This window comes from Talaromyces stipitatus, genomic scaffold (assembly GCF_000003125.1).
Source record: "Talaromyces stipitatus ATCC 10500 scf_1105507295511 genomic scaffold, whole genome shotgun sequence".
NCBI lineage: Eukaryota > Fungi > Ascomycota > Eurotiomycetes > Eurotiales > Trichocomaceae > Talaromyces > Talaromyces stipitatus.
The window spans coordinates 2,638,218-2,665,240 of NW_002990119.1; the positions used below are offsets into that span (position 1 = coordinate 2,638,218).

General features: G+C 44.8%; 7 protein-coding genes across 7 annotated transcripts, besides 3 other annotated features; 3 read left to right on the forward strand and 4 right to left on the reverse strand.

Moving 5' to 3' along the window:
- Positions 1-3,298: 3,298 nt before the first annotated feature.
- Positions 3,299-4,202, reverse strand: TSTA_106750 (amino acid transporter, putative; the record flags this gene model as incomplete). Its single annotated transcript, XM_002486658.1, has 2 exons — positions 3,299-3,793; positions 3,873-4,202. 2 exons carry the CDS (start codon positions 4,200-4,202, stop codon positions 3,299-3,301), a joined length of 825 nt encoding a protein of 274 aa, XP_002486703.1.
- A 267-nt stretch (positions 4,203-4,469) lies between these two features.
- On the reverse strand, positions 4,470-5,447 carry TSTA_106760 (uncharacterized protein; the record flags this gene model as incomplete). The annotated part of the gene is made up of 5 exons (XM_002486659.1): positions 4,470-4,723; positions 4,798-4,880; positions 4,953-5,066; positions 5,174-5,244; positions 5,316-5,447. 5 exons carry the CDS (start codon positions 5,445-5,447, stop codon positions 4,470-4,472), a joined length of 654 nt encoding a protein of 217 aa, XP_002486704.1.
- A 2,651-nt stretch (positions 5,448-8,098) lies between these two features.
- Positions 8,099-8,154: a sequence feature (GA-rich).
- TSTA_106770 (uncharacterized protein) lies at positions 8,099-8,696 on the forward strand (the record flags this gene model as incomplete). Its single annotated transcript, XM_002486660.1, has 2 exons — positions 8,099-8,491; positions 8,578-8,696. Exons 1-2 carry the CDS (start codon positions 8,119-8,121, stop codon positions 8,694-8,696), a joined length of 492 nt encoding a protein of 163 aa, XP_002486705.1. The 5' UTR covers positions 8,099-8,118.
- A 262-nt stretch (positions 8,697-8,958) lies between these two features.
- TSTA_106780 (uncharacterized protein) lies at positions 8,959-9,825 on the reverse strand (the record flags this gene model as incomplete). Its single annotated transcript, XM_002486661.1, has 3 exons — positions 8,959-9,236; positions 9,324-9,718; positions 9,752-9,825. 3 exons carry the CDS (start codon positions 9,823-9,825, stop codon positions 8,959-8,961), a joined length of 747 nt encoding a protein of 248 aa, XP_002486706.1.
- Positions 8,962-10,572: a mobile genetic element.
- Positions 10,573-13,908: 3,336 nt separating this feature from the next.
- Positions 13,909-13,937: a sequence feature (AT_rich).
- A 265-nt stretch (positions 13,938-14,202) lies between these two features.
- Positions 14,203-17,101, forward strand: TSTA_106790 (C2H2 finger domain protein, putative). Its single transcript, XM_002486662.1, has 5 exons — positions 14,203-14,827; positions 14,886-15,147; positions 15,202-15,524; positions 15,591-15,967; positions 16,043-17,101. The coding sequence occupies exons 1-5, from the start codon at positions 14,406-14,408 to the stop codon at positions 17,083-17,085; spliced, it is 2,427 nt and encodes an 808-aa protein (XP_002486707.1). The 5' UTR covers positions 14,203-14,405; the 3' UTR covers positions 17,086-17,101.
- A 427-nt stretch (positions 17,102-17,528) lies between these two features.
- On the forward strand, positions 17,529-19,369 carry TSTA_106800 (uncharacterized protein; the record flags this gene model as incomplete). Its single annotated transcript, XM_002486663.1, has 3 exons — positions 17,529-17,780; positions 17,814-18,853; positions 18,909-19,369. 2 exons carry the CDS (start codon positions 17,529-17,531, stop codon positions 18,405-18,407), a joined length of 846 nt encoding a protein of 281 aa, XP_002486708.1. The 3' UTR covers positions 18,408-18,853; positions 18,909-19,369.
- Positions 19,370-19,791: 422 nt separating this feature from the next.
- Positions 19,792-23,037, reverse strand: TSTA_106810 (kinesin light chain, putative; the record flags this gene model as incomplete). Its single annotated transcript, XM_002486664.1, has 2 exons — positions 20,070-23,037; positions 19,792-19,848 (listed from the first exon to the last, which is right to left on the reverse strand). Exons 1-2 carry the CDS (start codon positions 23,013-23,015, stop codon positions 19,792-19,794), a joined length of 3,003 nt encoding a protein of 1,000 aa, XP_002486709.1. The 5' UTR covers positions 23,016-23,037.
- Between the last annotated feature and the right edge of the window lie 3,986 nt (positions 23,038-27,023).

Below are 27,023 nucleotides of genomic sequence, written 5' to 3' on the forward strand. Positions count from 1 at the left end.
ATTCGACGTCTCTCTTGTGAGCGAGATGGCGACCTCTCTGGTCTACTGGTAGGCACTCTCTCTTTGCCAGCTTTTTGGCGCTGAATCTCCTTAGCAAGTGGTAAACTATCTGCTAGCTACTTATTAACTCATTTTTGAAGCCATGGTTGCAGTTTCTATTAAGGCGGAGCAAGTTCTAGGAACAAATAAAAATAAAACTAGATTGTATGCTAGCCTAGGCACCCTGCGTATAATATACATGTGGTACTTTCATAATTATAATTATGAGTATGCTTTCTAGAGTGCTCTTCCCTAGATATACTTGATTGTCCCCTAGAATAGTCTCTATCTTGTGAGTATTCCCAAGATTAATCTTTTCTTTCCTACTCTGTCTCACATCCTCTAGTATAAAAACTACCTTTGGAAACGCGAGAATTAGAGCGCTCTCTCTTAGTTCTAGAGATAAGCCTTCAGAAAGCATTTACCAGTTCCTTGAACATAAGAGTGCCTTCGTCTAGCTTTGTCTCAATAGTGAGCTCAAAAGCAGTTACTTACGCTTTATCTAGAGGTTAAATAACCTCAAGGAACCATGACGATCATTCCTCTGTGTTAAGAGTAAAAGCTATCAACTTCTTTTATCCCTTTATCATTATTTCTTTCTATTTGATGATCCAACTATTAAGGTCCTTATAGCCAGGTTTAAAAGAACATATGAGTTTATTATACTCGCTTCAGATGGATTTCTGTGTTTCCCAAGTCCGTTAACTAACTTGGGCTTTTAGATTGTTATATCCCTTGACTTAGTCGTGGGTTACGGCGAGGCACGTCTAGAAATAGCTCGAATTGACTAAGTCCTTCATCCATTGGTAAATTGCTTTGATTTCCTTATTTTGGGACTCATAGAGGCTATAGTCTACTTGGAAACCCTGCAAGTCCATCAAGTAAGCTTCCCTAGCCTCCTTAAAGAGTTTTGAAAAACTATTCTTGTTTAATATAGCTGTATAAGCGGGAAGCATCGTATCTTCCATCACAGTGGCTTTTAATCCTTAAGATCTTCCTCTGGTTTCACAATTCTAAGAACTCCAGGCTATCTGACAGTGTATTCCCCAGTAAGAGCCATCATGTGGGTCTGAGGTCTCTGATCTAGGAGCTGGGCCCTGGCTCCTGGTTAGGGCATAATTCCTAAACCGCGGTACCTCGGGTTCGGTAAGAGGCTCTTTGGTTCCTATGAGAACATTAAAGATCCCTTCACCTCTTACTTAATTGAAGAGCTCAGTTTCCCAGAGATCCCAGTCTTCTAGGGAATTGAGCTTGCAGTTAAAGGTGGTCGACATGTTGATACCTTAGAGAGAGTTGTATGGCTAGTAGGGGCACTCAGACTCTTAATTGTTAGATTGGTAGGTTTATTCTAAGCCAATCCTGAAGGGGGTTTTTACTAGGATGAAAAGAAAAGAAGTGACTGGCCTGATTGTATGTGTCCCATTCTCTGTCTGTCTATCAGGTTTCCAAACTGGGTTTTTATAAACATCTTTGGCGGGGTGATTTGTGAGTCATCAAGAGGGGTAAATTTTGGGGGCTATAAGATAGGGCTTCTGATTGTTCACTTCCTTTTACTGCCTCCGGATATCCGAATTATCTGACACTGTCTCGCTGGATATTCGGGTTATCTAACACTTGGTTAGCTCGGCTCTATTTACCTATACATAGGTAGCTGAGCTCCTTTGGAGACTTAGGATACACAACTGAATACAACAACCTCGAACCTACACTTTACCTGTGTGCACACCCCTGTGATACCAACACAGACCCTATTCCTCCTTCTGAAGGAGGTCCGGAGACCCTAGGACAAGATCATATCCAGAAAGCTGACCACAACTGCCGCCAGCGCACCAACGACTGAACCGTTACCACAAGTCATAGTGAAACGAAAAAAGCCAAAGCCCATGGACATTCAGGAAGCTATGAAATCCGCCAAAGCTACCAAAAAGTGACCAGCGTCACTGACCAACTGGTACGAACAGGTTGAGCATGCGAAATTCTATGACAATAATATGCACAAGATCGCGGCCACGCAATGTTTCCGGGTGACCCAAGATGAGGGGACGAACTCCGTTTTTGTTGTCATCAAAGATGGGCTATTTAAGCGGATCATTACTCGGGCTATGATGACAGCTGTTGACAATGTGAGTAAAGGAAGCAAGTTGGGGCGAGACCGGAAGCAGGCATGGTAATTTGTAGCACGAGGTATAGTATAGCGCTTCTTGAATAGCGTCTATAAGAGGAATATTTTTCCGTAACACGTATCCTAAGAAGTCAACGTTCCCATAACACAGATCATTCAAGGAGTATTGTTCTTTGAGTGGGAGATTCCGCGGAAATATTTGCCAAAATCGAATATAATTCCAGCGCAGAATTCCCCACATTAGATCTCTTAGTTTTTTGCAAGTAACTATATAACTACGATGTATAAGAAGTAAATACAGGTCCCTTTTCAATCAATATAAGTTTAGACGCCTCCATCTTATCACTATGCTGTTTTGTGGATATCGCAATGGTGGGCTAATACTACTATGCTAGGCGCTTAGATTGGGATCCTTGCAGGGATGGTCTCCTCAATAATGGGTAATAGACCAATCAATTGCCATTTCCGATGCCTATAAGAGGGAAACTGCCTCGTTACTAGCGTGGCAAATCTTGATTTGTAAACTGGTAGAACTGAAAGGCTGATTTATAATTTGCCAGACGGAAAGTAGTAAAACATAAGGCTTGATAGAGATTCTAGAACGTGATGATATTCTCCTTGTTATATAGATATTAGTTGAGGCCAAACCCTTAAGGGTATCTGTTTTTCTAGTAGATGTGACGGCTGGGCATAGCTCTGTGTTCCCGTCTCAATTCACAGATAGGGCTCGGGCCGTATAACCCTATCCGCGCCGTATTGGGAAGTCATATCAACATCAGATGTCGGAGCTGGATAGGGAAAAGCGCCTCGCACAGAGATTTATATGAGAAGTGAGAGCCAGAGAATTTGTTTCATTTCTTCCTTTTCCCCCTTATGCTCAATATTACCTGTCGATAGGCACCTCTTGTACGAGATAGCTAGGATAGCGCACTCACATCAAGCAGATTGGCAACGTCACAGTAGAAAGTAAATAACACCGGCCTCATAATGGATGACCTGACTGAGTTGATAGGAAATACCCATATGGGACCTAAATGTAGAGAGTTAAAACAGTTATTTACAAACGAACAGAATTTTGGCAAGGTGGTACGTATAGACTGTCGTACTACACAATTAGAAACGCAAGTAAATAAGGTTTCAATACTCAATTTCAATAATCGGATCGCTGTACACCTTCCTTGCCCAAAATATATAGTATAATGTCGAAAGGATACCCGTGGCTCCAACCATAAGGGAGCTGAAATTCATCGTAGACAGTGTTGGATCGACGGAAGTGGGCCAGTAGCTGAAAAAAATAACAACAATCATATATACGCAGCTAGTCGCATTGATTATTGTACCGAATGGCTCCGGAATCTTCCAAGGACCCCAGGTCAAATACTCCGCATTAGCGACGTTGATCGGCCCACGAGAGGTCTCGTCGTTTTCACTGTACGGTTTGATTTGGCCTGTCGCACGCCGCCACAGCAGAAGGCTGTTGCCGATAAAATATGAGGTATATAGCCCGTCGACGGTCAACGAGACCACGTCGTTGAATGCGACTGCTGAGCTGAGATTGATCAGGCTAAGCAAGCATGATATTGTGGTTGTGAGAGCAATGGCAACCACTGGGATGGAGGATTTGGAATGGAGCTATATATATACGGATATTCACTTTGTGATTAACACGAATGGTACTTGGTGACGCTGGTTGACAAAGAAAATGACAGACCTTGGTGAGCCATCTCCACCCGGGGAGGCCTCGATCACGCGCAAAAGACCACGTCATTCGAGAAGCAGAAGCAACGACAGAGATGCTCGCACAGCCGACTAGTATCGTGACTATTGCTGACATTGTTGTTGCTCCGCCGAGAGATTTTACCCCCTCCTGAAAGACAGCCATGAACGGATATCCTGCGGGAGAGGCGAGGACGGCATCGACGTCACCAAGACAGAAAAGAACGGCTATCAGTATACCAAATCCAAGCACTCCATTGACAACTAGGCTGAAAATCATGGCTCCTGGGACAACCCTTGACGCATTTCTGATTTCTTCCGACATCTACCAGCATGATATGTTAGCGAATCGCTGCAGTGATGTGTAAAAGGGATGTCAAGCTTACGTGAACTGCAGTATCGGCCCCTACAAACACGTTTGTATATTAGTTATAAGGTCCAATTGAGAGAAATTATTATGAAACTCGCCAAGGAAGTTGAATACTGGACCAATTATTCCAATCATGAAAGAAAGTCTCTGTGTCTTCCATCCGCCCTCGTTCAAGAATGTGGTGAAAACCGTAGTGGTATCGATGTGAGAAGACAAATAAACCTATGGGATGAGAATTGCAAAGAATCCAAGCACATGCAGAATAAGCAGTAGGCCTTCGATCTTGGGTAGAGCGCTGCTCAATACAGAGTTGATAAAGACAGCGAAAAAGATAGATGCCCATAATAATAGAGTGCCTTGGTAAGGTTGAGGGGAGTACTCTCCATTGTTCATGATTATCATGCCCTGAATAAGGGATCCCACGAGATATCCTTCTGATGCCGCTGCTGCCTGCCAGCCAACGACCATTAACCAACCTAAATTCAGGTTTAGTGTACCATGATCATCCCTCTTCAGTACCTGCAGGGATTGCAGTGTCGAAACCACGTACCGATAACGTAACTGAGAAGTTTTTGCACTTTTGGCGGCGACAACATCGAGACCCAATGGTATTGTCCACCGCTAGTTGGAGCCCTTGAATACGATAAATCAATATAATGTCTCCTCACACAAGATATAAGAGTCCCCGCTAGAGAAGAAACATACATAGATGCCAATTCGCCCATGGTTGCAAACACACAGAGCGTACCAATCCAAACAATAATGTAGCCATAAACCGAGCCAGCATAGCCACCATTAGCAAAGTTGTCGTCGAACAGCCTGATTGACAATTAGACAATTAGTCCCTTTTTTCTCCTCTCCTCTGGTTTTGTTTCATTTTGTTTTTGAAGGGAGTAGATGGAACATCAGAGAGTTATGAAACTTACAATAGTTCGCCTTCCCATGTAATCATGACCGTACAACTGAAGCCAAGCATTGACATGAAACCGAAGTTTCGCTGTCCGAATTGTCTGCATTAGAGGACCTTATCAAAAACTCTGGGGTGCAGTTCAAGACAACGATTTATACCTTTATCACCTGCTTCTTACCAAGGCGGTTGAGGTCCGCATTGTCGCGCTCAGCAACGGACTTAGCTCGCGAGCCGCCCCTCATCTCGATGGCTTCATCGATATCCCATGCTATATCTCTGTCGTTTCTCATTTTGACCGCCGCCGACTAGAGCTCTCACTGTATGGTCAATGAGAAGGGTTGGTTGCTAATAAGGGGGCAATGGAAAGAGATAGAAAAGCAAAGGCTCAGAGTTTTGTGTGATCGACTACCAAATTCTTTACAAAAAGACAAAAAAGGGTCTGTCGCAATGACACAAAGCACGTATTCTGGTGGCTTCCTTTCTGGCCAGTCGGCAGACATTAATTATTCCATTAATTATCCTGTTTTTACCAGCGTTGATTTAGTTCCCCTCGCCCGCGAGGCAGAGGAAGAGGTTGTTAATTGTGTAACACGACAACTCAGAAAACATTACATGAGCATCGACCTCGGTGGTTTAGCCAATTTTATACCAGGCTGTTTGATCCGCCACGTTATGAATTTGTGGTAACTAGTTGAAAACAGAAAAATAAAAACAAATTAATTCCATTCCATTCCATTACTATTAATTGATGGAATCTGCTTTGGAATATCCTATACAGGAGCGTGAGTACTATCCCTCTTGTGTTTTGTTATGTGTTGGTATCTTATTGCCTAACTAGGCGCAACACCACCCGCATCCCCCCAGTTCTTAGGAATTAGGCCCTCGTAGAAACTCACCTTCTCGTGGTGAGGGACGTCAGTAAGCGGAATTGCGTAGTCTAGCTGAAGCTGAGAACTTTCCAAGTCGAAACTCCGGTGGGAAAACTCTTATGGTTGGAAAAATCGGGCAGGAGAGCTTTGAAAGGACACGTCTAAAATTACAGCCACGTCGACGAGTCTTTTAATCGTTTTACTTACCTGCCACCAATCGATACTCACCGGATATTGCTAACGGTAACCCATCTGCCCTACCGATTCGGCCACATTTCGATTCGTTAGTCCTTCGTCTGTTATCTAAAGTTGTCGCCAGCGAGACAGTCAGCTACTTTGGGCGCTAATTTGAGAAGTGTTCTTGGTAAATCGCTACTAAGGGAAGAGGTTCACGAGACTACACTGAGAACGGTCGCGTGGGGAATCCAGTGTCTAAGAGGGATGGGCTATTGCTTTTGGAGAATATGATAATAATGACAAGAAGGGAACGTTCAAGATATAATGTATGGGCTAGAGTGGTTTTGCAGCTGATACAGCTTTTCCTCTCGACATGAGACCATGACACATTGTATGCAATGCAGGACAAATAGCGTAATGGGGCCCTTTAGGCTTGGTGCCTCCAGACGTAATGTATTTACTAATACTGTATTCCATAGAATCCTAATTACATGTCCAATAAGAATTTTGATTCAATAGCGCAAGTGTTGTGACTGGAGCAAGCTCCGCAAGTTCGCTCAAGACAATGCTGGCTACTTCAAGTACGCCCATCCGGAGAACTCTTCCTATGAAACCATCAATAGGATGAAGTATTGCCCATATGACAGTCTTTATCTGCCAAAAATTCGCAATTATTTTGGCTTGCCAAGTGATTGGTTGTTACGATTAGTGGATGAGGGATCGAGCTAGATAATTCAACTATACCTTAATATAGGAATATTACATCAGATTGTTTATGTGCCACATGTTGTGCTTTATTTCTGTTGTTCATTTCACTTATCATTTTGTATGGTTTCACGCAGTGTTTCGTTTGGTCTCACTGGTGTCTGCCGTGCTGATTTGAAAGAGCTATGATGTCCAAGATGAAGCTTATAAGGAGCTCATCTTCCCCATCAGCTCTTCCCGGAAATCAGCAGTCCTCTTGTTTTTACCTTAGCCTTTGGATTTTAGTCAGTTCCTCTATTTGATCACGTTCCGGAGTCAGATTCTTACACTCTGACTCTACAGACTATCTATCTACATAGTTATTGGATGTCAATACCGGTTTGACCGGCTGCTATTCCACGCCAATACCGCTAGCTTGGTGGATTCCCCGATGTATTATATTATAGTATCTCAAATACTATTACCTACAATGGGGCTCCAGGTGACTGCGTGCAGCTTCGGGATACTAGCAATACATACTCTGCGTGCAGGCTGCGGAGTACTACCGCCCAGTGCCTTGGAGCGATAGCCACTGAGAAGTCGGTATGCTAAGTCATAAGCAGCTAATGGAACATCATATATTGGTTATCAAAGCGCCGTCCCTTCATTTACCAAAATGGGAAGCCACACGCCGTGCTTCCGGGGAGTATTTCTGGAACTAAGGCGACCGTGTGTGAATAAAAAGTAACGACTGGGCATTACTATAGGTTGAATAGCCCATACGGACACAAAATTGATGGTCTCTTTACTGACCGAGCGACGTGTGTGTGTATATATTTAACGGCCGTGGTTCGTGACTTGCACGCTTCCCACCGATCCCTACTGGGACATAGGCCGTGACCGAGCGACGGCGTCCATTGGAGCATGTAGTTCTATGCATACGGCACAGCTGATCCGTCTGAGGCGTCCGGGATGGTGCATAATTAGGGCTTACAACCAATGTAGCTACGTTACACCGAAAAGCTAGCCCAAAACGGCAGCATTCTGGCGGCTATCAAAATACTCGCTGTAATACTGGGTAAATACAGGGTATGTATTTCACCTTGCCAACGAAGGATTGTCACCCTGCGCCGACCAACGGGGAAAAAGAGGTCATTTAAAGGCGTCGAGCCCGTTGTGTACTCTCCAAATTTCCTAAGGCTTCCTTTTCCAAGAGAACAAGGAAAAGGAGATGAGAACCGAGAAGAAGACAAGAGAAGAGAAGAAAGCTGAGCAACATTTGGCGCCTACCAACACGCGCGCAATAATGCCTCTTGAACGTCACGAGTTAGCCGACGACGCTGAATTCCCCGCTTTGGTCGATGGCCTATGGCGGGGTTATGCTGATCCTTTCAATGGCTTCTGGGAAATCTTGAAAGGCCCGTCGCAAGAAGAATGCACTGAACGTTATACCGCCTGGAACAAGGCTGATTCCACGGGCCATTGGATTTATGTCACCAACTCTGAGACGAAAAAGGTCGCCGGCGCAATGCAATGGCAAATATTCAAAGTCAACCCATACGCCGACGGTGTGCCGTCGCTCTCAGCATATTGGTGGCCTGAAGGTATGGCGTAGCTTACCCCCTATCTCTTTAGCACTGGTCTTATTCACTCTCACTTAAGTGGCTAAATTAATACATGGTGCAAACAGGTGCTCTCAAGGAAGTCGCAGACCAATTATTCGCTGGCTTCTTTGCTGGCAGACCAAGCCACTTTGGTCAGCCGCATATCCGTAAGCAACTAGGCCCTAGAGCTCCGAAACGAATATGAATAATATTCATATTCATGAATATTTGCGAATATGAATAATATGAATATGAATTAAATGAATATGAATATGACCCGTATTCATATTCACTAAATTCATGAATATATGAATATTCATGAATATCCATAAAAGATGAGGGAGGCAGCTGAATCTTGAACTCGCTTTTAAGATCAATTTTGAATAGTTACTTATAGAAAAACTATATACAAATAGCAAGCTTACTAAAATTCGATGAAAACCCCGTTTTCTAAATCCTAAACATTTTTATGCCGAGTCCCGGCGTTCTTTACCATATTGTCCCTTAAGGAACATCAGCCATCTAAACATCTCAGAATTTAAGCAGTGTCTCCGAATACCCAGAACATCTCGTGCGTTACTAAACAATCTCTCAACGCCTACTTCAGCAGATGGAATAGGAAGATAGTCTTGTACAGCTTTTAACATTAGGGGGTAGTTAAAGGCATTTGCTTTCCACCATTTCAATATCCAGTTAGGATCCCTATCTTCTATCATATTATGAAACCACATCTCAGGGCTTGAATCTAGGTACCAATCAATGTCTGATATTATGTCTGCAGATTGCAGAGGCTAGATTTTTTTGAGCTTTTTCCATAATGTCTCTAGCATACCTGGTGGACGCTCTGCGCTAGAGGAAGAGGTAGGGCTTGCAGGATATTGTTTCTTAAGATATTCACGTATATCAGAAACAATCATATCTGCATCAGACTTGCTTATTTGAGCTTGGATGAAGGAGGTCTTAACCTGTGGATTAAGAATGGCAGCCACGTAATAGATAATATTGGAATCCATCTTCTTGGTGAATTTATCCATTTTCCGGATTCCTCCTTCAACAGCATTTTGAATCTCCTTAGTAATCTCTTGAAAGTCGCCTTTGTTATTTTTGATATTGTCAAGAATATCATTAAGACTCCAGTATATTGGAAGGCTTTCAGTGATGCTTAGGCAATGTTTCGAGACAGAGTTGGTATGGTCCCAGAATGGCTTCAGGACCTTCTGAATTTGTCTTAGTGTTAACCAGTCACTATCTATTGGTTACATTTCTCGAATGTCTGGATGTTCACGAATAAATTGAGTAACTTCTTTTCGAAGTCGAAGAGCTTTAGAGATCATATTGTATGTTGAATTCCAGTGAGTGTCGATATTATAATTGATTTACTTGTAGGGAGAGATATCCTTCCATGCCTGCCTTCGCTGGGGGCTGTTACTAATCCATAAGGCCAAAAGACAGATCTTAACAATAGCACCTTTTATTGAAATTAGTGTTTCAGGTGAATGATCCTTCTGTGATGGCATCTCATCAAGTATAACATGTGCATCACGGACTGTACCGGTCTTTAAGGATACCAGAATATCCTTACAGATAAGATTTAGTATATGTGCAAGACATCCAATGAAGCTATTCTGACCCCAGAACCGCATAAGTGGTTTCATACGGAATAGACTATCTTCCTCGTTAAAATCTTTTAACAGGTCTGCATGAAGATAATCGCAGAGTGTTAGGTTGTTTCCAGCATTATCTCCAGTGATTGTTAGAAGCTTATGTTCAATTTGAAACGCTTCAAGTATACTTTTGACAATTATAGATAGATTTTCGCCAGAGTGCAATCCATCAATCTTTTTAAACTCAAGAAGATCTTCTTAAAGCTTAAACTCTAGAGTGAGTCAATGGCCGACAATAGCAAAAAATGATATCTGGTTATCTGACGTCTAGATGTCAAGTGAAAGTGAAATTAATTGGCAGGTATCAGCTAAGTCCTGCTTTAACTGGTTCCTCCAACTCAAATATTTACTCTAAACTTAATTTTGAAGAGTATCTGCAGTTTTGATAGGACAGTTGGCATTTAGACTCTTAAGGAGTTCTTCCATGTAGGATATTCAATAACTATAAAAGGCTGCTGTGTTTCAATCACCCAGCGAAGAAGAGCCTGCATGGGATCAAGTCCAGACTTAGCTAGTTCTATGAACATATCAAGAGGCCCAGCTGGAGGTATAATTATGTTCTATTTAATATGGTGTTCTTTGTAAAGGTGTGTAGCTAAATTGGTCGTAGCACCCTGTCGAGTAGAGTCCTTTGATAACTAATTGCATTGCTTACACAAAAGAAGTCTATCATTTCTGTGACGGCCTCCTTTAGAACACCATGTAGTCTCAAGGCCTATAGCATTAAAATAGTCGGCAGTCCAGCTAGTACGTGATCTCTTTCTTTTTTTTGTTGGAGTCTCGTCGAACTCACTCTCTTAGTCCAATTGAGAAGAATTATCTGAATTCTGTTGAGGAGACTTCAATCCTTATAAAGCTGATTTAGATGGTACCAAACTCAGTTTGTCGGAAGATATGTTTTAGTGAGGTGCAGGCACAGGCTTATTAGATAGAGTAGACATATCAGAAGGTAGAGATTCAGGGGAGGAAGAGTCAAGAGTATCTGCTTCATCGCGCCATGGAAAAGCGTCAGAAACTATGCCATTATTCAAGGCATTATAATCGCGACGAGGTCTCTTTCGAGTTATTCGAGGAGATGAATCATGAGAAAAAGCCATGAGAAGAGGGTATAAACAAAGCTCTGTAATAAATAAGGAACAAGAAGGAATATCAAGTGAAATACTCGGAGACAGATATTTGGAAAAGAGAATTAGGAATCTGGAAGAGCCTAATTCCCCCAATTTATATACTAAACAATATTTAGCTTTGTCCGTCACGTAGCTACTTAGTCTAATCCATTCCTAGCTATGATGTAAACAAAAAAGGTAAACATTATGTTAAAGTTGAATACATGAAATGTAATAGTGCTAGTCATACATGTTATACGTGACAAATGGGTGGAGGAATCATTCTAGAGAATTTCAAGTAGACTTGCCGCTTGCAAAGTAAGAAAGCGTTTCCTAGAATGCTCTATCTAAACTACACACCATGATTATATAGGCCATGCACTGAATTAATGATTGAACTTGAGAACTTCATATATATATCTTCTCCTTGAGCCAAGATTCTCGTTATTTTAAGAAAAGGACCTTATACTACTAGTACTATATCCATACTTAAGAGTGATTAGTACCCTTATGGCTAATATAAGATAAACTGAAGAAGCTCGCATCAAATTTGCTGATTCTGTGGCGGTTAATGTGTATCTATGTAGGGCACGGCTGTTTGCCGGCGCGGAAAAATAGTCCACCCGGAAATATTCATGAATATGAATATGAATATGAATATGGTCCATATTCATATGAATAATATTCATTTATTCATTTCGGAGCTCTACTAGGCCCTTTTTGCCATATATTATCAACGTGACTCTTGTCAGATAATCCGGCTTTCAAACGAGGCAGAAAGATCGACTGCTCAATCTTACAGGTCTAAAAGGCACCTTTAGGCATATATCTGGGCACCTAGATTTCAGCCCAATATTTACCCCTCCTGATAGCTCACAAATCACCCCGCCAAAGGTGTCTATAAAGGACCCGGCTTTGAAACCTGATGGAGACAGAGAGACAGAACTCAATACATACAATCTTGCTAGTCACTTCTTTCTTTTCATCCCAAAAAAAACTATCTTCAGGATTGGCCTGGAATCAACCGACTAATCCGACAACTCTTACCATCTAACTGTCGGTATAGCAATCTTACCTATCTCGGCGCGGGAATGGGATATAGTTTATCCGTGCGCTATAGCGTACGGAGGATAACTACATCTCACCACCCGCATCCCCCTAGTTCTTAGGATTAGTCGCAATATTAGGAATTCAGTATTACTGGCTCAGTCAGCTTGTTGGATTAGCTGTCCTTCTTAGATCTTGCGATCTAACGAAGGTAAACCAACACTAACTGTTGGTTTAACTACGGTCCGTATCACGAAGCATAGACGGTAGTAAGGCGCGAACACGAAGCGGCCTAATGAGCCTGACAATATGAAGATATCTTGATTCCTAATATTGTGACTTGTCCCCAAGAACGAGGGGGAACGGGGGGATAGCTAGTTAGATATACACGCGGCACGCACGTGCCACGTGAGACTAAGTAGTCCGGTGCCGAAACGCGTAGAGTTTGATATTCACGTTCCGACACTAACCTATCCTCTTAAAAAGTGATCAGTTACTGTGTCACTGACCCCAGTTACCGTCACCACGGCGTTGCTAGTCTCGCCATGCAGTGGGGGATCCAAAAGAGCGACGAGCTCGGCCTGGATGTATTCGTTGAGTCTACTGAACACAGCCGTGGCTTTTATGAAGCACATGGATTCGAAGTTTTTGATGAATTCTACCTAGACGCCACCACCGACAGCCCAAGTAAAGGATTCAGTCAAAAAAGGAAGGAGCTCCAGTTGCCACTCCACGGATACTATATGAAAAGACCTGTTAGAGGCGCAAAGTAGTCGGCATAGATATTAAGTATCACAGTATCTGGTATCTAGAGTATCTACGCTTTGGGAGCAGAGACGCTCACAGCAAGATGACAAGAAGGCATGACATGACAATGTACTTTTATCTTAGCTTAAGCGAAATGAAGTGAGACTTCTTCGTACGGAGCATCGAAATCCATGCAATTTGCATACATAGTAATCTCAGGTTGGAAATGTAATCGGACACCGAGTTACACGGTCAGCCACAGACCTCATCGCTTTCTACAACCAACATATCCAATCTATTTTACTTGAAGCTTTGCAGTGCCATACAAATAAATATAGGGTGGTGATCTAGCGACACCCCCCTAGTTGTCGGATTGGTAGGTTTACTCCAGGCCAATCCTAAATAGTAGTTTACTAGGATGGGAAAAGAAGAAGTGATTAGTAATATTGTATTTTCTTTCTGTCAGTTCGAATACATCATGTTCCAATGCCGGGTTTTATAAGACACTTCTGGCGGGGTGATTTATGAGCTATCATGAGGGGTAAACATTGAGGGCTATATTGAGCCTGATAAGAAGATAGCTTCTGATTTGTTGAAATGTAGGTGGCCAAATACATGCCCTGAGGTGACTGGTTGACCTTCGAGATCGAACAGTCCATCTTCTGCCTCTGGATATCCGGGTTGTCTGACAGGAATTCGGACGCGCAATGATTATCTTATGTCAGGATATCACCTGAATCACGTAGACGCCTGCCTAGGTGCCATACCGTCCTTCACCGCCTGATGCACGGAACCACCTGATGCACGGTTTTCACGATAGGCCATGTAAACTATTTTGAAACTTTACAACGCCATATAATAGTAAAAATAAAATAATAATTTGTAGTATTACTAAATAACAATTGTGATTTGTGGCGACACGCCCGTTTTCGGGCGCGACCGACGTCAAAACCTGCGTCCATTCCACAATCCGGTCCGTCACCGCCTTGTCCCGCTCCCGGGTTCTGCCGGTTGCCGTGCCCGCAAGGTCTCCCAGTGCGTGCCCGTAATTCTGCCAAGAGATCATCACGTGGTCCGGTGGTGGGGTGCCTGTGTTCCTGAGTTCCTGACCCATGCTTTTTGGCGCTTTTTCGACTTTATGCTGGCTCGCGATGAAGCCAAAACTGGCCTCACTTTCCTGCTGGGCCACGCGGGCGTCTGCCGCCTGCCGTGAGCCCATATTTCCTTCTTCTTCTTCTGCCGTCGCCCTCCATCCTCGTCCTTTCCTCTGCCTTCTCTGGCGCTTCTCTACCCCCCACCTGATTTCTGGTTTTGAGCACCATCGGTCGACTCATTTTCTTATGGTTCGCTATGAGTGTAAAGACTAGAGTCCGCCAACAAGCCCCTCCACTCCGCGAGTCTATCGACCCTGATGACGATTATGATGCCGCTGCTGTTCACGAGGGTGACGAGTCCAGTTCGTCTTCCGATTCCGACTCAGATCGCTCTGACGATGACTATGAGCGTGATGATGGCTACTCGACCACCTTGACCGAGCCAGATTCCGACGCCCAGCCATGTCTACCGGCACTGCTTCCATCACAGCGATTACGGAACCCTCCCTCGAGTGCTTCCAAGCGAAAGAAGACCTCCGTCGTACCATCTGAGTTGCCCGAGTACAGCGATGACCCCAACGACGATACGGATGAAGACATCGCGAACGTTCCTCTGGACTACGGGAGATCAGACAATACTAAGACTCGTAGATCTCAGATCAAGACACTGTGGCAGAAGTGAGTCCACCCAAGCCACTCCTGGTTGAGATGAATGGTTTCACTAACCTACTCCCAGGTACTGCGCGGTGAAAGCGGCCGAGCAGGATGCCCCTCCTAAATGGAGCAACGCAGAGCAGGCCCTCCGGCAAGCGACGACGAACGATATCCACCGTTTTTTTAATTATCGTATGAAGGTCAAGCGAGGGAAAAATGGCCGGCTTATGAAAGGGATCAAGAAAGGGAGCGCGCTTGAGGCAGATTGGAAGGCTCTTCAGGGATACTATCGACTGATTACGCGGACTAGCTTCAATAAAGTACAGTGTGAAGAGATCAACGCGGTAAGCTTTCATGCTCGATGGTGACCTTTACCTCTGTCTCTAATCAGTGAATAGGGTCTTCGAAGTCTCATGGACAAATGGAAATTGGACATGGAAGAACGCGAGAAAACTGGGGTCCATGTTCAGGATCTGACTGCCTTCAATGAAACCGTCCTCCGGACGACCGAGAAGCGATTTCACCTGGGGTTCGAGCGGATCCAGATCTGTCTTTTCACCATCCTGGGGATCTTCACCGTGAATCGAATCTCCGCCCTGCTCTCGCTGCAATTCAAGCACCTCCAATTCTCTCTTCAACGAGATCCCCTTGGCGGGCCTCCGATCCCGATGGTAGAGCTTCGTGCCGTCCACACTAAACAATTCCTTGGTATCACACAGCAGTGAGCATCCCTTCACCATCTCTTCTAAGTATAGGTGGTTTTCATTCACAACTAATCTGGTGCTAGCAACAATTTCCCCTTTCCTGAAATTGTGGATGATCCAACCTTGATTTTTAGCCCTCATGTCTTCCTGTTCGGCATCCTATTTTACCTGGATGCCTTTGAAGCCGACGGGCTTCGGTCTATGGAAGACGTGCGACGGCTGTTAGTGGAAGACGGTTGTGAGCAGATGGAGCTATATCTCAAACCTGAAATTGAGGAATACTTTCTCTTCTGCATGACCACGGTAGTCGACGGAACTCCAATGATCCAGTGGAATCGACCAATCAACGCGAGCACGATGTCCGCCCGACTGCAATCTTTAGGAGAGATCCACGGGTGGCTGCACACCTTTTTTGCCCACCGTATGCGATATGGCGGTGGAAAGCAGTTAAATGAAAGTGGTAAGTTCGCCCTTGTCTGGCATAATGTCATTTGTCCCCGATAAAGAGCGGAACCTGACAGAGAGTTAATATCAGATTGTGTGAGCGAGGCACAGCAGAATCTCATCATGAAGCATGCCTCCAGTCGCACATTCTTGAACCACTATCTACCACGCAATATCGATACCGACATGCAGAATATAATGAATGGCCGGAAGCCCAACACGATGTTAATGCACGCCATCCGGCGCATCAGTCGTTGGATTGATAAGAGGCGTCCACGAGTCATCAGCGCACAAGACCGAGCGGAGTTGTATCAGCATCCGGAGTATCTGGCGGCAGTACACGAGCGGGATGCGCAAGCCATACTTTGCCAACAGAGTCCCAGCCCTCGCAACATGTCCCGGCTGGGTCGACTGACCCAAGATGTTGATAAAATCTTCCGTCGCCTTTGCCGAGTCCGGAGGAAAGAAGTACGCCAAGCGTTCAGCCGGAAACAGGCAAAGATCGATATTGAACGTCAACGGTCGGGGACCGCCTTCCACAATGAAGAGACCAAACACAACCTACAGACCGTCGCCCAGATGCCTTCCAAAATGATCCACCTCCTAGAGAAGCTATTCACCTGGCCTACATCCCACTCCCTTGACGATGAGTGGAAGAGGCGAAACGCGGCCACCGCGGCCGTCACTCAATACTGCGGCGTTTGGGAAGGGGGCCCTCTTCGTGGTCGACGAAAACGAGCTTTACCCAGTGACGACGAACTCGATCAAATGAAGCCGTCTAAGCGCATAGCTAGCGCGACGCCAGTATCGGATGTTGCCCCTTCGGATTCACGCGATCTCCTGGAGGAAGCCAGGGAGCATATCATCCGTGCCGGAGAGCGAGATCGCAAGAAGCCAAATGTCGAGAAACCAATAGTCTGTTTTCAGTGCTTCGGTAATCGCTTGCTTCCAGAACACAAACGCGTCAAGAAGTGGTCGAGGCCCGACGCAACAGTGCGACATTTTCGAGACAAGCATCTTGCGGATCGGCAGTGCAATTTCTGCGATGACGGCGAAATTTTCCTGCATCAAATGCATTTACAAAATCATGCAGAGGCGGTCCATCGCCTCGTCACTGGATCCAGGGGATGCTGAGGTTGTGTATACTTTGCTCCGATAGATGTTTTACCGATAGATGTTTCTCTTTCGTGTCTTTGCTTGGACTTCCTCGCTACCGAAGACTTATATGTATATATAAATGTCCGGAAGAACAATTTGTCGCGCTTAGCGTGTGCCTTTTTTTATATATATGGAGCTGAATCATTCTGTTACTGAATGCGGAGCTAGTTTCTCAATTAGGTACTCTTGTGCATTATTAAAATCACCTAAACTTACAAATTAAGACCGTACTCCTACAGAAATGGACCTGACTAGTTACATTGACTCCGGGTAAGCTAACTCAAAAGTGTTCTAAGCATTAAATAGAGCCAGCCTTGGATCGGATGTCGCACAGTCCCACCACCATGGGTATATAACAGGCAAAAGCACCCATCAGAAATGGTCCAAGATCAGCCTTTTATTTGATGCCTCTATTTAAGATGACTTCTGATATTTCACCGTTTTCCGCCCTACCTACTGAGCTTATCATAAAGGTCCTTATGGAATTACCCGACCTTCACTCTATCCATTCATTAAGTAGGGCCTCCAGACGCGTGTATGAGATTTATCAAGATCCGCAATTGCAATTGCAGATAATAAGATCATTGATACTCCAAGCCGGCGACTTCAGTGCTGAAGCAAATCTATACAGTCTCCTTCAGACACTCAAATATATCATCAAAGAAAAGATGGTCAAACGGGAAGTGGCACTATCTGTATTACAGGATGGATGGAAGCCATTCGCAGAAAATGGGTACGAGCAGCTGCTCATTCCATTTGCAAGGGTTTTGGCATGGTCATATGCCTCCAACAAACGCAAACCTGAAGCTGTTCGTCTTCTCAAAAAGATTATAAATCAGGAGGAGCCATTCAATTCGAGGGATAGTCTGCCAAAAAGCTCCTTGACTTTTCTACCGCTCAGAATGCTATTACATCGGTTACGTCCGAAAACCCAGCCCCCTTCTATGACACAATTGGAAAGGCTCCGAGAAGATGTACCAGTCACTGAGGTCCGGCCGGGGAGTGTCAAATGGGATGTGATCTCTGAAGAATCCCGACAAACTGCTCTGTCACAAAAGGAAATCATCTTCAAAAAGGACCTGATTATGATCAAATGTAGTCCAAGGAGATCAACTCTTACTGCACCTACCATATATTCCATGAGATACCGCTGGGTGTCAGTTTGTGAGCATAGGACCGACTCAGCATCGGTAACGGCTCAAACATCTATAGTATCCATTGGTCGGCGCTTAGCATTGATGAGCTCAGCCAATGGATTGCTATTTTTGACAATCGACTTTGTCACATTACTTAGTTAATGCTCACAGCAGGGAACCATTGGTTGATTATTGACCCACCAATGTCTCAGATCTCTTAGAGAACCGAGTCACTGATAAATAATGCCGCCTTACCAGACCACGATATTTACTTCATGCGTTGACAGCGATTTAGCATCAGATCCGCTTACTAGCTTCATGCTTCATTGTCTATTTGATAATGGATCTTTCTCAACCGCAGACTGAAGAGGATGTCTCTTCCAATAAAGTTAATAGAGTCGGAAAAAAAAAACGCGATCGTGAGGAAGAAGCGGCTTACATCATAAACGACTTGAAATCTGGAAAGTTCATCCTTCTTCTCCAAGAAACTCCCAGAGTCAAAATGAGCCATTGCCAAGCATGGCGTTGTATGCCACGTAAACGAACTGGGAAGCCGGTTATCAAGTCCCATTATCGTTTCATGCTTAAGGATATCTCAGTGTCCTCAAGTATTGAGACTGATCCTCATATTACTGGATAATTTGCTAACGTGGGTACACACAGAGCCAAAAGGTGAATACTATCACGTCACATGTCTTGAGCGTCTTCTGCCCGATTTATCTGCTCTAGTCCGAGATGGCCACTTGAAGATGGATGGCTGTATTTCCGCACCGTTGACAGCAAAGTGTGCCTTGAATCATCCGCGGAAATGATTGCAGACTGGTTCAAGTATGGGGGTCGTACATTTGACCTTGGATGCTATGAAAATTTCAAGAAGGACCATCGTGAATGGGATGAAGATTGGAGTGTACACTGTACGGTGGATCAACCATCAGCTGGGCCATGGAGAACAGCCAGACAATACATGCAACTACTGTCAGTCTCTACCAAACCCAGAAGAACCGAAAAAATCGGACTACTTTCCAGAAGAGCCTCCTGTGATTTCATTAAGTCGGTTGTTGGCGTCGGTGAGCGGACAACCACATATTGACAAATGGTGGCGCTGGAGAAAGCGGCCATAGAAACTTCACACATTGACTCCTATATAGCAAAAGTAAGCAATACTACAGCGCCTTGCAAGTGCGGCTTTACGTGTTTTGCAACTCTTCGACTTTTTCTCGGCGCCACTCCCGTACCCTAATCTATACTAGGCTTAGATTGGTATTTTGGTAATTTACGATACGTATGGAACGTACCAGTACGATGGTTAGGTAAGCTACTCCATGATGGTTGTGTAACTTAGCTGTCTCATGATACATACAACCGGCGCAGCCGTCGTTCGGGATCATTGTGCGATATGACCTGAAGGTGCCGCCATTAACTAGATGAATTGAAGTGGTTTCGGTGTATTAACCCTTATCTACTTCATATCTACGCCTAGATGAGTACTAAGCTAGAACATAATGATGTGCACATATTCATCGTATGTTACAAGGTTGAGACTACACTACTCCAATAAGTTGTCTTTTGTCCAGCTGAATGGTGGGAATATGGCGGCACCAAACTAATCCACATCTTGTATATCTTGACCTTCGGCCCTAGGCGAGGGGGTTCTAGCTGCTATGATGAGCGGGTGATTTCCAAGAAATGATTTAACAGCTGGCGCATAAGGTGGATTGACGTGCGCTCCACGGGTCGAATAGGCGGTGAGCACAGCTGATAAAGCTACCGACAATTGTTCCCAGTGAGCAGTGATTGATTTGACAATGGACTATGCTCATCTACCCAGCCAATGAAAGTACGAGACGCTGACCTGGAGTCCGGATGACTAGGCCCTAATACTTGATTTCTGAGGTGAGAGCATTGTTTCATCAGAGTTAAGGCATTTCGTATTTTCCCCTGAGATTTCCAAGTATAGGCAAGGCTCGCCATGCTGATCAGAGAGTCAGGATGCTCCGCTCCCAGCATGGTCTTCCTTGTCTCCATTACTTGCACAACCAGCTTCTCAGCTTCATTCCATCGACCCTGATTCTGGTAGGTTAATGCCAGGCTATTTATGCTGCTCAGAGTATCAGGATGCTCCGCTCCCAGAACGGTCTTCCTTGTCTCCATTACTTGTACCTCTAGCTTCTCAGCTTCATTCCATCGACCCTGATTCCGGTAGGTTGATGCTAGGCTTGACATGCTGGTCAGAGTGTTAGGATGCTCCGCTCCCAGCACGGTCTTCCTTGTCTCCATTACTTGCACAAACAGCTTCTCAGCTTCATTCCATCGACCCTGATCGCGGTAGGTTAATGCCAGGCTATTTATGCTGCTCAGAGTGTCAGGATGCTCTGCTCCCAGCACGGTCTTAGATGTCTCCATTACTTGCACAAACAGCTTCTCAGCTTCATTCCATCGACCCTGATTCCAAAAGGTTGATGCCAAGTTATTCATACTGCTCAGACTGGAGGGATGCTTCGCGCCAGCTTTCTCCTGGTTGATCGTCATCAGCTTCTTATAGAGTACCTCTGCTTCTTGATATCTTCCATCACTAGCAAGGCAATCTGCAACCTTTCTAGTTAAATTCAAGTAATTGTTCTCTTGTACCACAAATTCATCTTCTTGCACAAGTGCTAAAGCGTGAGGAAGGTATTCCCGCCAAAGTCCTCGTTTGGTGTGGTGATTATCTGGAAATATATTCTGCATATGATCAGCCACCCTTTGGACCCAGTGGCTGAATAACGCATTCTTCCTGAGCCAGTTTCGGGTCGCAATATGGACAAGTCGGTGCATATTAATATCCATGTCTTGGCTGTTCGTAAACGAGTATGCATTTAAAAGTCCCAAAGCATCGACTTTCTCCTTTCTCGATGCGGGTTGAGGAAGCAGGGACTGGGTAATGTTTCGCGGGTCGATGCAGGCCATAAAAGATAAATAATCTGCAGCTAATTGATCTTGCTGCTGGATCTGTTTGAATGATATTAACCAGGTGGTAATCACGGGATTCTGAATATCCTTATAGCGTCCGGGATCCCTGAAGTCTTCGCTTAGAAGTTCCACAGCATCTTGTTCCTGCTCTTGGAGCAGTGAAAGATAGGTCGACAAGTCGATGCTGTTTTCAAGAATGTATGCTGATGCTTGCGCAATTGCTAACGGGAGAAAGGATAGTTGTTCAAGGAGAGTAGCGGATGTAGTAGGATCTCTGAGCAAGTCCTTGTGTCCCAGTATCTTTTCTAATATTTTGGCTGCCGTTTCTTCATCTATATCTGGGATCGGAATAGTATTGAATGGTGCCAGCCTCATAGCGAGTTTTCGGTTTCGGCTGGTAAACAAAATACGGCCTTGTCCACTTTCCGGGAGAAAGTCCTCAAGAGGTGGAGCTGTGTGGCTACCAGTTAACCACATCTCCGCATTATCTGCATTATCAAGGATCAGAAGCCACTTTCCTGCACGTTCCGAATCAAGGTAGCTTTTAACCTGTTCTTTGACCTCTGCCGGATTCACATCACGAAGTCCGAGTATCTGTGCAATTTGCAGGAACATCTGCTCAATTATGATATAGCTGGTACAGGGAATCCAGAAGACTGAGCACTCCTTATCTTGGTCCCGGATGCGGTGTGCTAGCTCAAGGGCCACTTGGGTCTTTCCGACCCCTCCTAGCCCGGTGATGGCGATCTTTCTGGGACCGTCTTGCATTGTTATTAATTCTTCCAGTTTCGCGATTTTGTCCTGACGCCCGACAAACATCGGATTCCTTGCGAGTGAGACCATCCAGTGCCGCGTTTTCTTGCTTTTCAGATTGATATCCATACGGCCTATAGGAATAGCCGATAACAATAATTTTGTATAAGCTGCCGCAGCCAGAGCAGCATATCCTTGCCACTGTTTCTGTTTATGAGAGTCGCAATAGTCGCATATCCCTCGGATCACAAGCGTTGGAAGCTCATCCATCAGCCCGGCCGCTTCCATTTCAAAGCAGAGGATTCCATACTGCTGTGCTAGGCGATCTCGTGTTTCTGAGTCCTTTATCACCTGATCCCCTGATGCAATCAACCCATAGTGAATCTGAGGTGTTCTTGTCTTTCGTGGTTGCCGTTTATATAATTTTTCTTTGTCGCAATGTTCACAAGTACCTTCCCCGGCGATATGATGATAAGAGGAATGAAATAAAAGGTCCGTATGCTGGTCTGGAGGTGAAAATCGTTCTTGCATATTAGGGTTCTGTATCAAGGTTTCATCCACTATATGAGAAAAAACATCCTCGCCTTCAGTCATTTGTTTTGCCTTCAGTTGACCCATATGTGTCAAAAGCACCTGTGGTGGTTTGTTCAAGGTTCCTGTTGCTTCGAATTGGCCACCTTGAATCGCCTTGCCATAATCATACTGGATCACCCCATTGTGCTTTCCGGCTGGTTTGCTTACCACTACATCGCCTAATCGAATGTCATGACTTTTGCTCGGGACTCCGCCTCCGATTCCTACCATCAATCCATATTGAAGCTGAGGGAAGGTCGAACGCATGCGAGATACAACGGTTGCGGCAGACACTTTGCCATATATACCGTTTGGTAGGCTGGCGATCACAACATAGTGGCCGTTTAGTTCACCAAGTTGATAGGCATTCGAATCAGTGGAGGGTATAGGCAGCGGACTGTGGGTACTGTCCAGCATACTGCGGGCCGCTGCTGCTTCCAGCGGCAAGGTGCATATCCATGCGATTGTGTAGTCGTCGTGCGTCACAGTTGTCATTGTGGTTCATAGAGCAAACGGGCCAAATATAGATGATGTCTGGATAATGGCACAATGAACTGTGAAGCTTTTTTTTTATGATGAGGTGAGAATGCAAAACACTGTTCATCATGCTGAGAAGGAGGGGTAACAGCATCATGCCCTAATGCAAGGCTGACAAAGCCTTCGCACATCAGTTTTCAAATATTCATTCGACTTGTCGCGACACCCTTTCTGTTTCCTTGATGGTGTGCCTCGTTTGCGTTGAACATGCCAACTAAAGTTCGAATTACGAGCAGCTAATACCATGTTTTGTATACATACGTTCAATACTGCTCGTAAATTACCAAGTTTACATCCTAAACCTAATATAGATTAGATTACGGCAGTGGCGCCGAGAAAGAGTCGAAGAGTTGCAAATAATGTAAAGCCGTACTTGCAAGGCGCTGTATCATCTAAGTAGTCTTTGGCCAGAACTATGCTTCCACCACATTTGGATAAAAGTCTAAACAAGATAAAATCGGCTTCTCACACTGAGCATAAGGGCAAGGATAATTCACTAGGTGATTGATGCGGAGGTGAGTCCTCATCGAAGGGGATGGTAGAAGGAGGAGATTCATGTAATATATCTGCAGGAGCTTCTATCATCCTCTCTTCTTCTACTCCATATATGAAACCAAGAGCATGCCAGTTATCAATCTGGACTGGTGTACGTGGTTGCCGTGTCTCCATTTTGATAGACGTGTTGGGTGTTGGAGAAAGAATTTCAAGAGGACAGAGTAACGGTGGGAAGTCAGCATTATTTATACCTGTTTGACCCATTTTAGGGGGGCTGAGCGGCCCAGCTCTCATAATTTCACGGCAATCCGGTGCATGAAAGTGGAGTGGAGATGAGCGAGCCCATTATGCAAAACCTAGCCTCGTCAGTCCAATCAGGTGTGAAAGGCGACCACCAACCACGCTGTATCACAGCGTAGTATGACCCTAAAATAGAGCATTTGCCATCGGAAAGTCGAGCTTCAATTCGTCTAACTGAGCATGAAGATCATGATTGACACTAGCAATAGCACCATAGCTCTTCCTTGCCCAGTCACCACTAGCTATCCTGAAGCGGAAAGTACTCACAGTAAGTGATGGATAGCTGAACTATCACCAACATCTCAGGCGCTGGAATCGATTCCTCACATACGGTGTAGATCCGGCTCGGTGTTCATCGGACGAGAGGCTACTCAAAGACTCTGAGGTGGATTTCTTCAGGACACTGCTGGAAATATCACTTCATGTATGATTTGTCGTCATGCACAGGAGCAACCCAGCACCTTTCTGGATACCATTGTGGCTAATTCTGGCATCAACGATTGGGCATCTACAGTCCTGGGTGTGGCTTTGGATAGGCAGAATTCACTTCCTAGTGGTCCTCGAATTCTTGAACGAGCAACCCCCATGCTCAAGCGTACTGATGGATCTGCCTCGCCGTGTGCTTCCGTCTAGTCCATGATTGGTGGTAGCATCGTAGATACGGTTTGTTTCGGCATCCTAGGAGGCCATCCTAATTAATGGTCTGAGTATATAAAGGCCTCCGTCCGCACTCTTGGTCTGCTTTCTTTCACTTCTCCCCCATCATTGAAAGAAACCCAGTGACATCAAAGGTATAGTACCCAGTATCACCATGAGGAGCATACTAATGACAGCGTAATAGGTCGTGAACTATCCATCAACTCTATCAAGAAGTGCTGCAAGTACTGTGGCATTTCAGAAAATATGGAAACCCATCAATCATCAACTCGACGGCCTAGTTCTGAGCCTTGTCGCCGCTCATCTTTGAAGCGCAAACAAGAGCTGAATCCAAGTCTTCCAGATCAGCAAGCTGCAAAAAAGATGCGGTGCATCAATCCAGACACACCACTCCCCTCAGTAGAGTTAGAAAGTTATCTGGAACTAGATCTTATTTTCGATGAAGATCATCCAGATTGCAAGCTGCGTTCAGCTCCTATATTCATCGATGATGGCGTAATCGTTGGCTTTTGGTCCACAGATCGGAGTGGAAATGGGAAACGACCGGTGTATTGCTTCGTGAAACAAGATTTCAATTTTGCATATCGAAAAGGAGACTCATTAATTCTCACAACAGACGACGATTTTGATCTCCTGGATGATCTTGGTGACTGGCTAGATGAAGAAACCGAAGATAAGGATGCCATGAGCCCAGAAGCGGTGAAAGTGTGGGTAGAAATGATGTGGGAGAGCAGAGTCTATGCCGGAACCCAAGACATGATACTTGAATATTGACTTCTTTCAACCATAAGACATGTAAGATAGTGGCTGCCAAGAGTCAAATCTTTTTCCAACATGTAGTACGCTCGAAACTACATCCAGCAAAGCTCTGGAAGAATAATCCTCTAAAAGCTTTACATGACTGTAAGCTACTGTATAATAACACGTAAAAATATGGTGGAACCAACTTCTAGGTGACAATTGGCTGAGTTGGCGTGGTACTGCACACCGGAGCCCATATGAGACGGCAGCCCTCGTGCGGTGGACAAATTATTGTAGTTCCACTATCCCTCATGAGTCGACAGTCCACAGGGGATTGACAGATCATGGTATCAAATGATACCCCGTATGAGTCAGAAACCCGTGTGAAACGGGAAAACCATCATATCCCAGGCGAAATGCCATCTCTTAAAAGATCACTGCCCGCAGGGGATGATAGCCCGCGTGCAATGAAAAAATCGTGGTTTCCCGCATGAAGCACCATCCCCCACAGGGGCTTGAACCCCGTATGGGGACAACAGTGATCGTCAAACCGTGGTAGCCCATCAGGACTGTTATTCCGCAGGGGAATGATAGTCGCCACCGTACTAACGAAAGGTCTGGCATCCATGAGGGATACCAGAGCATAGGGGATCACAACTCATTTAGAAACCACGAATTTCACCGGCAAAAACCATGGGATCGCCGTCAGTAAATACATCAACGCTCGCTAGAAACCATGGCCACAAAAACCATGGGTACCTTGTAGCGTTATAGTATCAATAAGAGAGGTGGTCCAAAAGTACGGCTGGACAAAAACGATGAAATGGCTTGGAAAATCATGGGTAGCAAAAATCGTGGGTTGTATTAGGAACAGGAAATGAAAAGCGTTGGCCTGAGATCGTAAAACGTGGTCGATCAGTAAGTGGGCCCCGGTCGACCCTCGTTAGCCAATCTGGCCAGAAGACCCATCGCTTATGACGTAACCAATTATACAAAGCGCTAACTTAGTTTCATATAAACAACAACCAATCATATGTATTCAACTATTAAGCAAGGCTAACAAATTGATCAGACCAAAAGAATACAACACACTCAATACTCAAATCCAAGTCATAGGTTTCTTTTCCGTTTTGGAAAACGTGTTTTGCTTGTAGGGACTCGGGAGTTTGGATGCTCTTTCTAGAACATCTTGTTGTTCCTAGTAAAGCGTGAGCAATTTGCTATTCTGAAGCTTCAGTTCTTCCTCGGATTGCCATACCAAAAATCGCCTATTTCTGCCTTCACGCAATGTGACACAACTGGATTCTGGAGATAAGGTTTATTGATGGCCGTCTCCCTACCAGGCACCTTGGCCTCATCGATGTTCTCATCGTCCCCTTCTGTGTAGAGATCTGTGCGGTTCCATTAAGGCCTGTGGATCCTCAAAAAATACCACTCTAAAGTGCATAATTTCTAGCTGGCCAAGTGGATCAGCCACACGCATCTGTGCGATCGAGAGACATAATCGGGCTTGACGCAGTCTAAGCACAGTCAGTTTTGGGCAGTAGACTGCAAGATCGCGAATGCGTGCAGTATCGATCCTGAACATCAAATCCAGTTCAAGAATAAAATGCAGTAACAAGGAAAGCGGAGTTTTATTAGCTATGTTTCAGAAGTGGGGTAACAAGGGCATCTAATCGAATGCGCAAGCACTCTCTTTAACCTGACCACAGTTGGCCTGTAAGCTGGTATCTAAGCATGGTTGCGTATGCACAGCATAATTGGGCATAGATC

What these genes read in the sequence shown, in the direction of transcription:
- TSTA_106790 (XM_002486662.1), top strand. Translation starts at nt 14,406, where the DNA reads ATGAGTGTAAAGACTAGAGTCCGCCAACAAGCCCCTCCACTCCGCGAG. An exon ending in ATCAAGACACTGTGGCAGAA is followed by an intron (nt 14,828 to 14,885) that starts GTGAGTCCACCC and finishes ACCTACTCCCAG; the next exon opens with GTACTGCGCGGTGAAAGCGG. An exon ending in AGTGTGAAGAGATCAACGCG is followed by an intron (nt 15,148 to 15,201) that starts GTAAGCTTTCAT and finishes ATCAGTGAATAG; the next exon opens with GGTCTTCGAAGTCTCATGGA.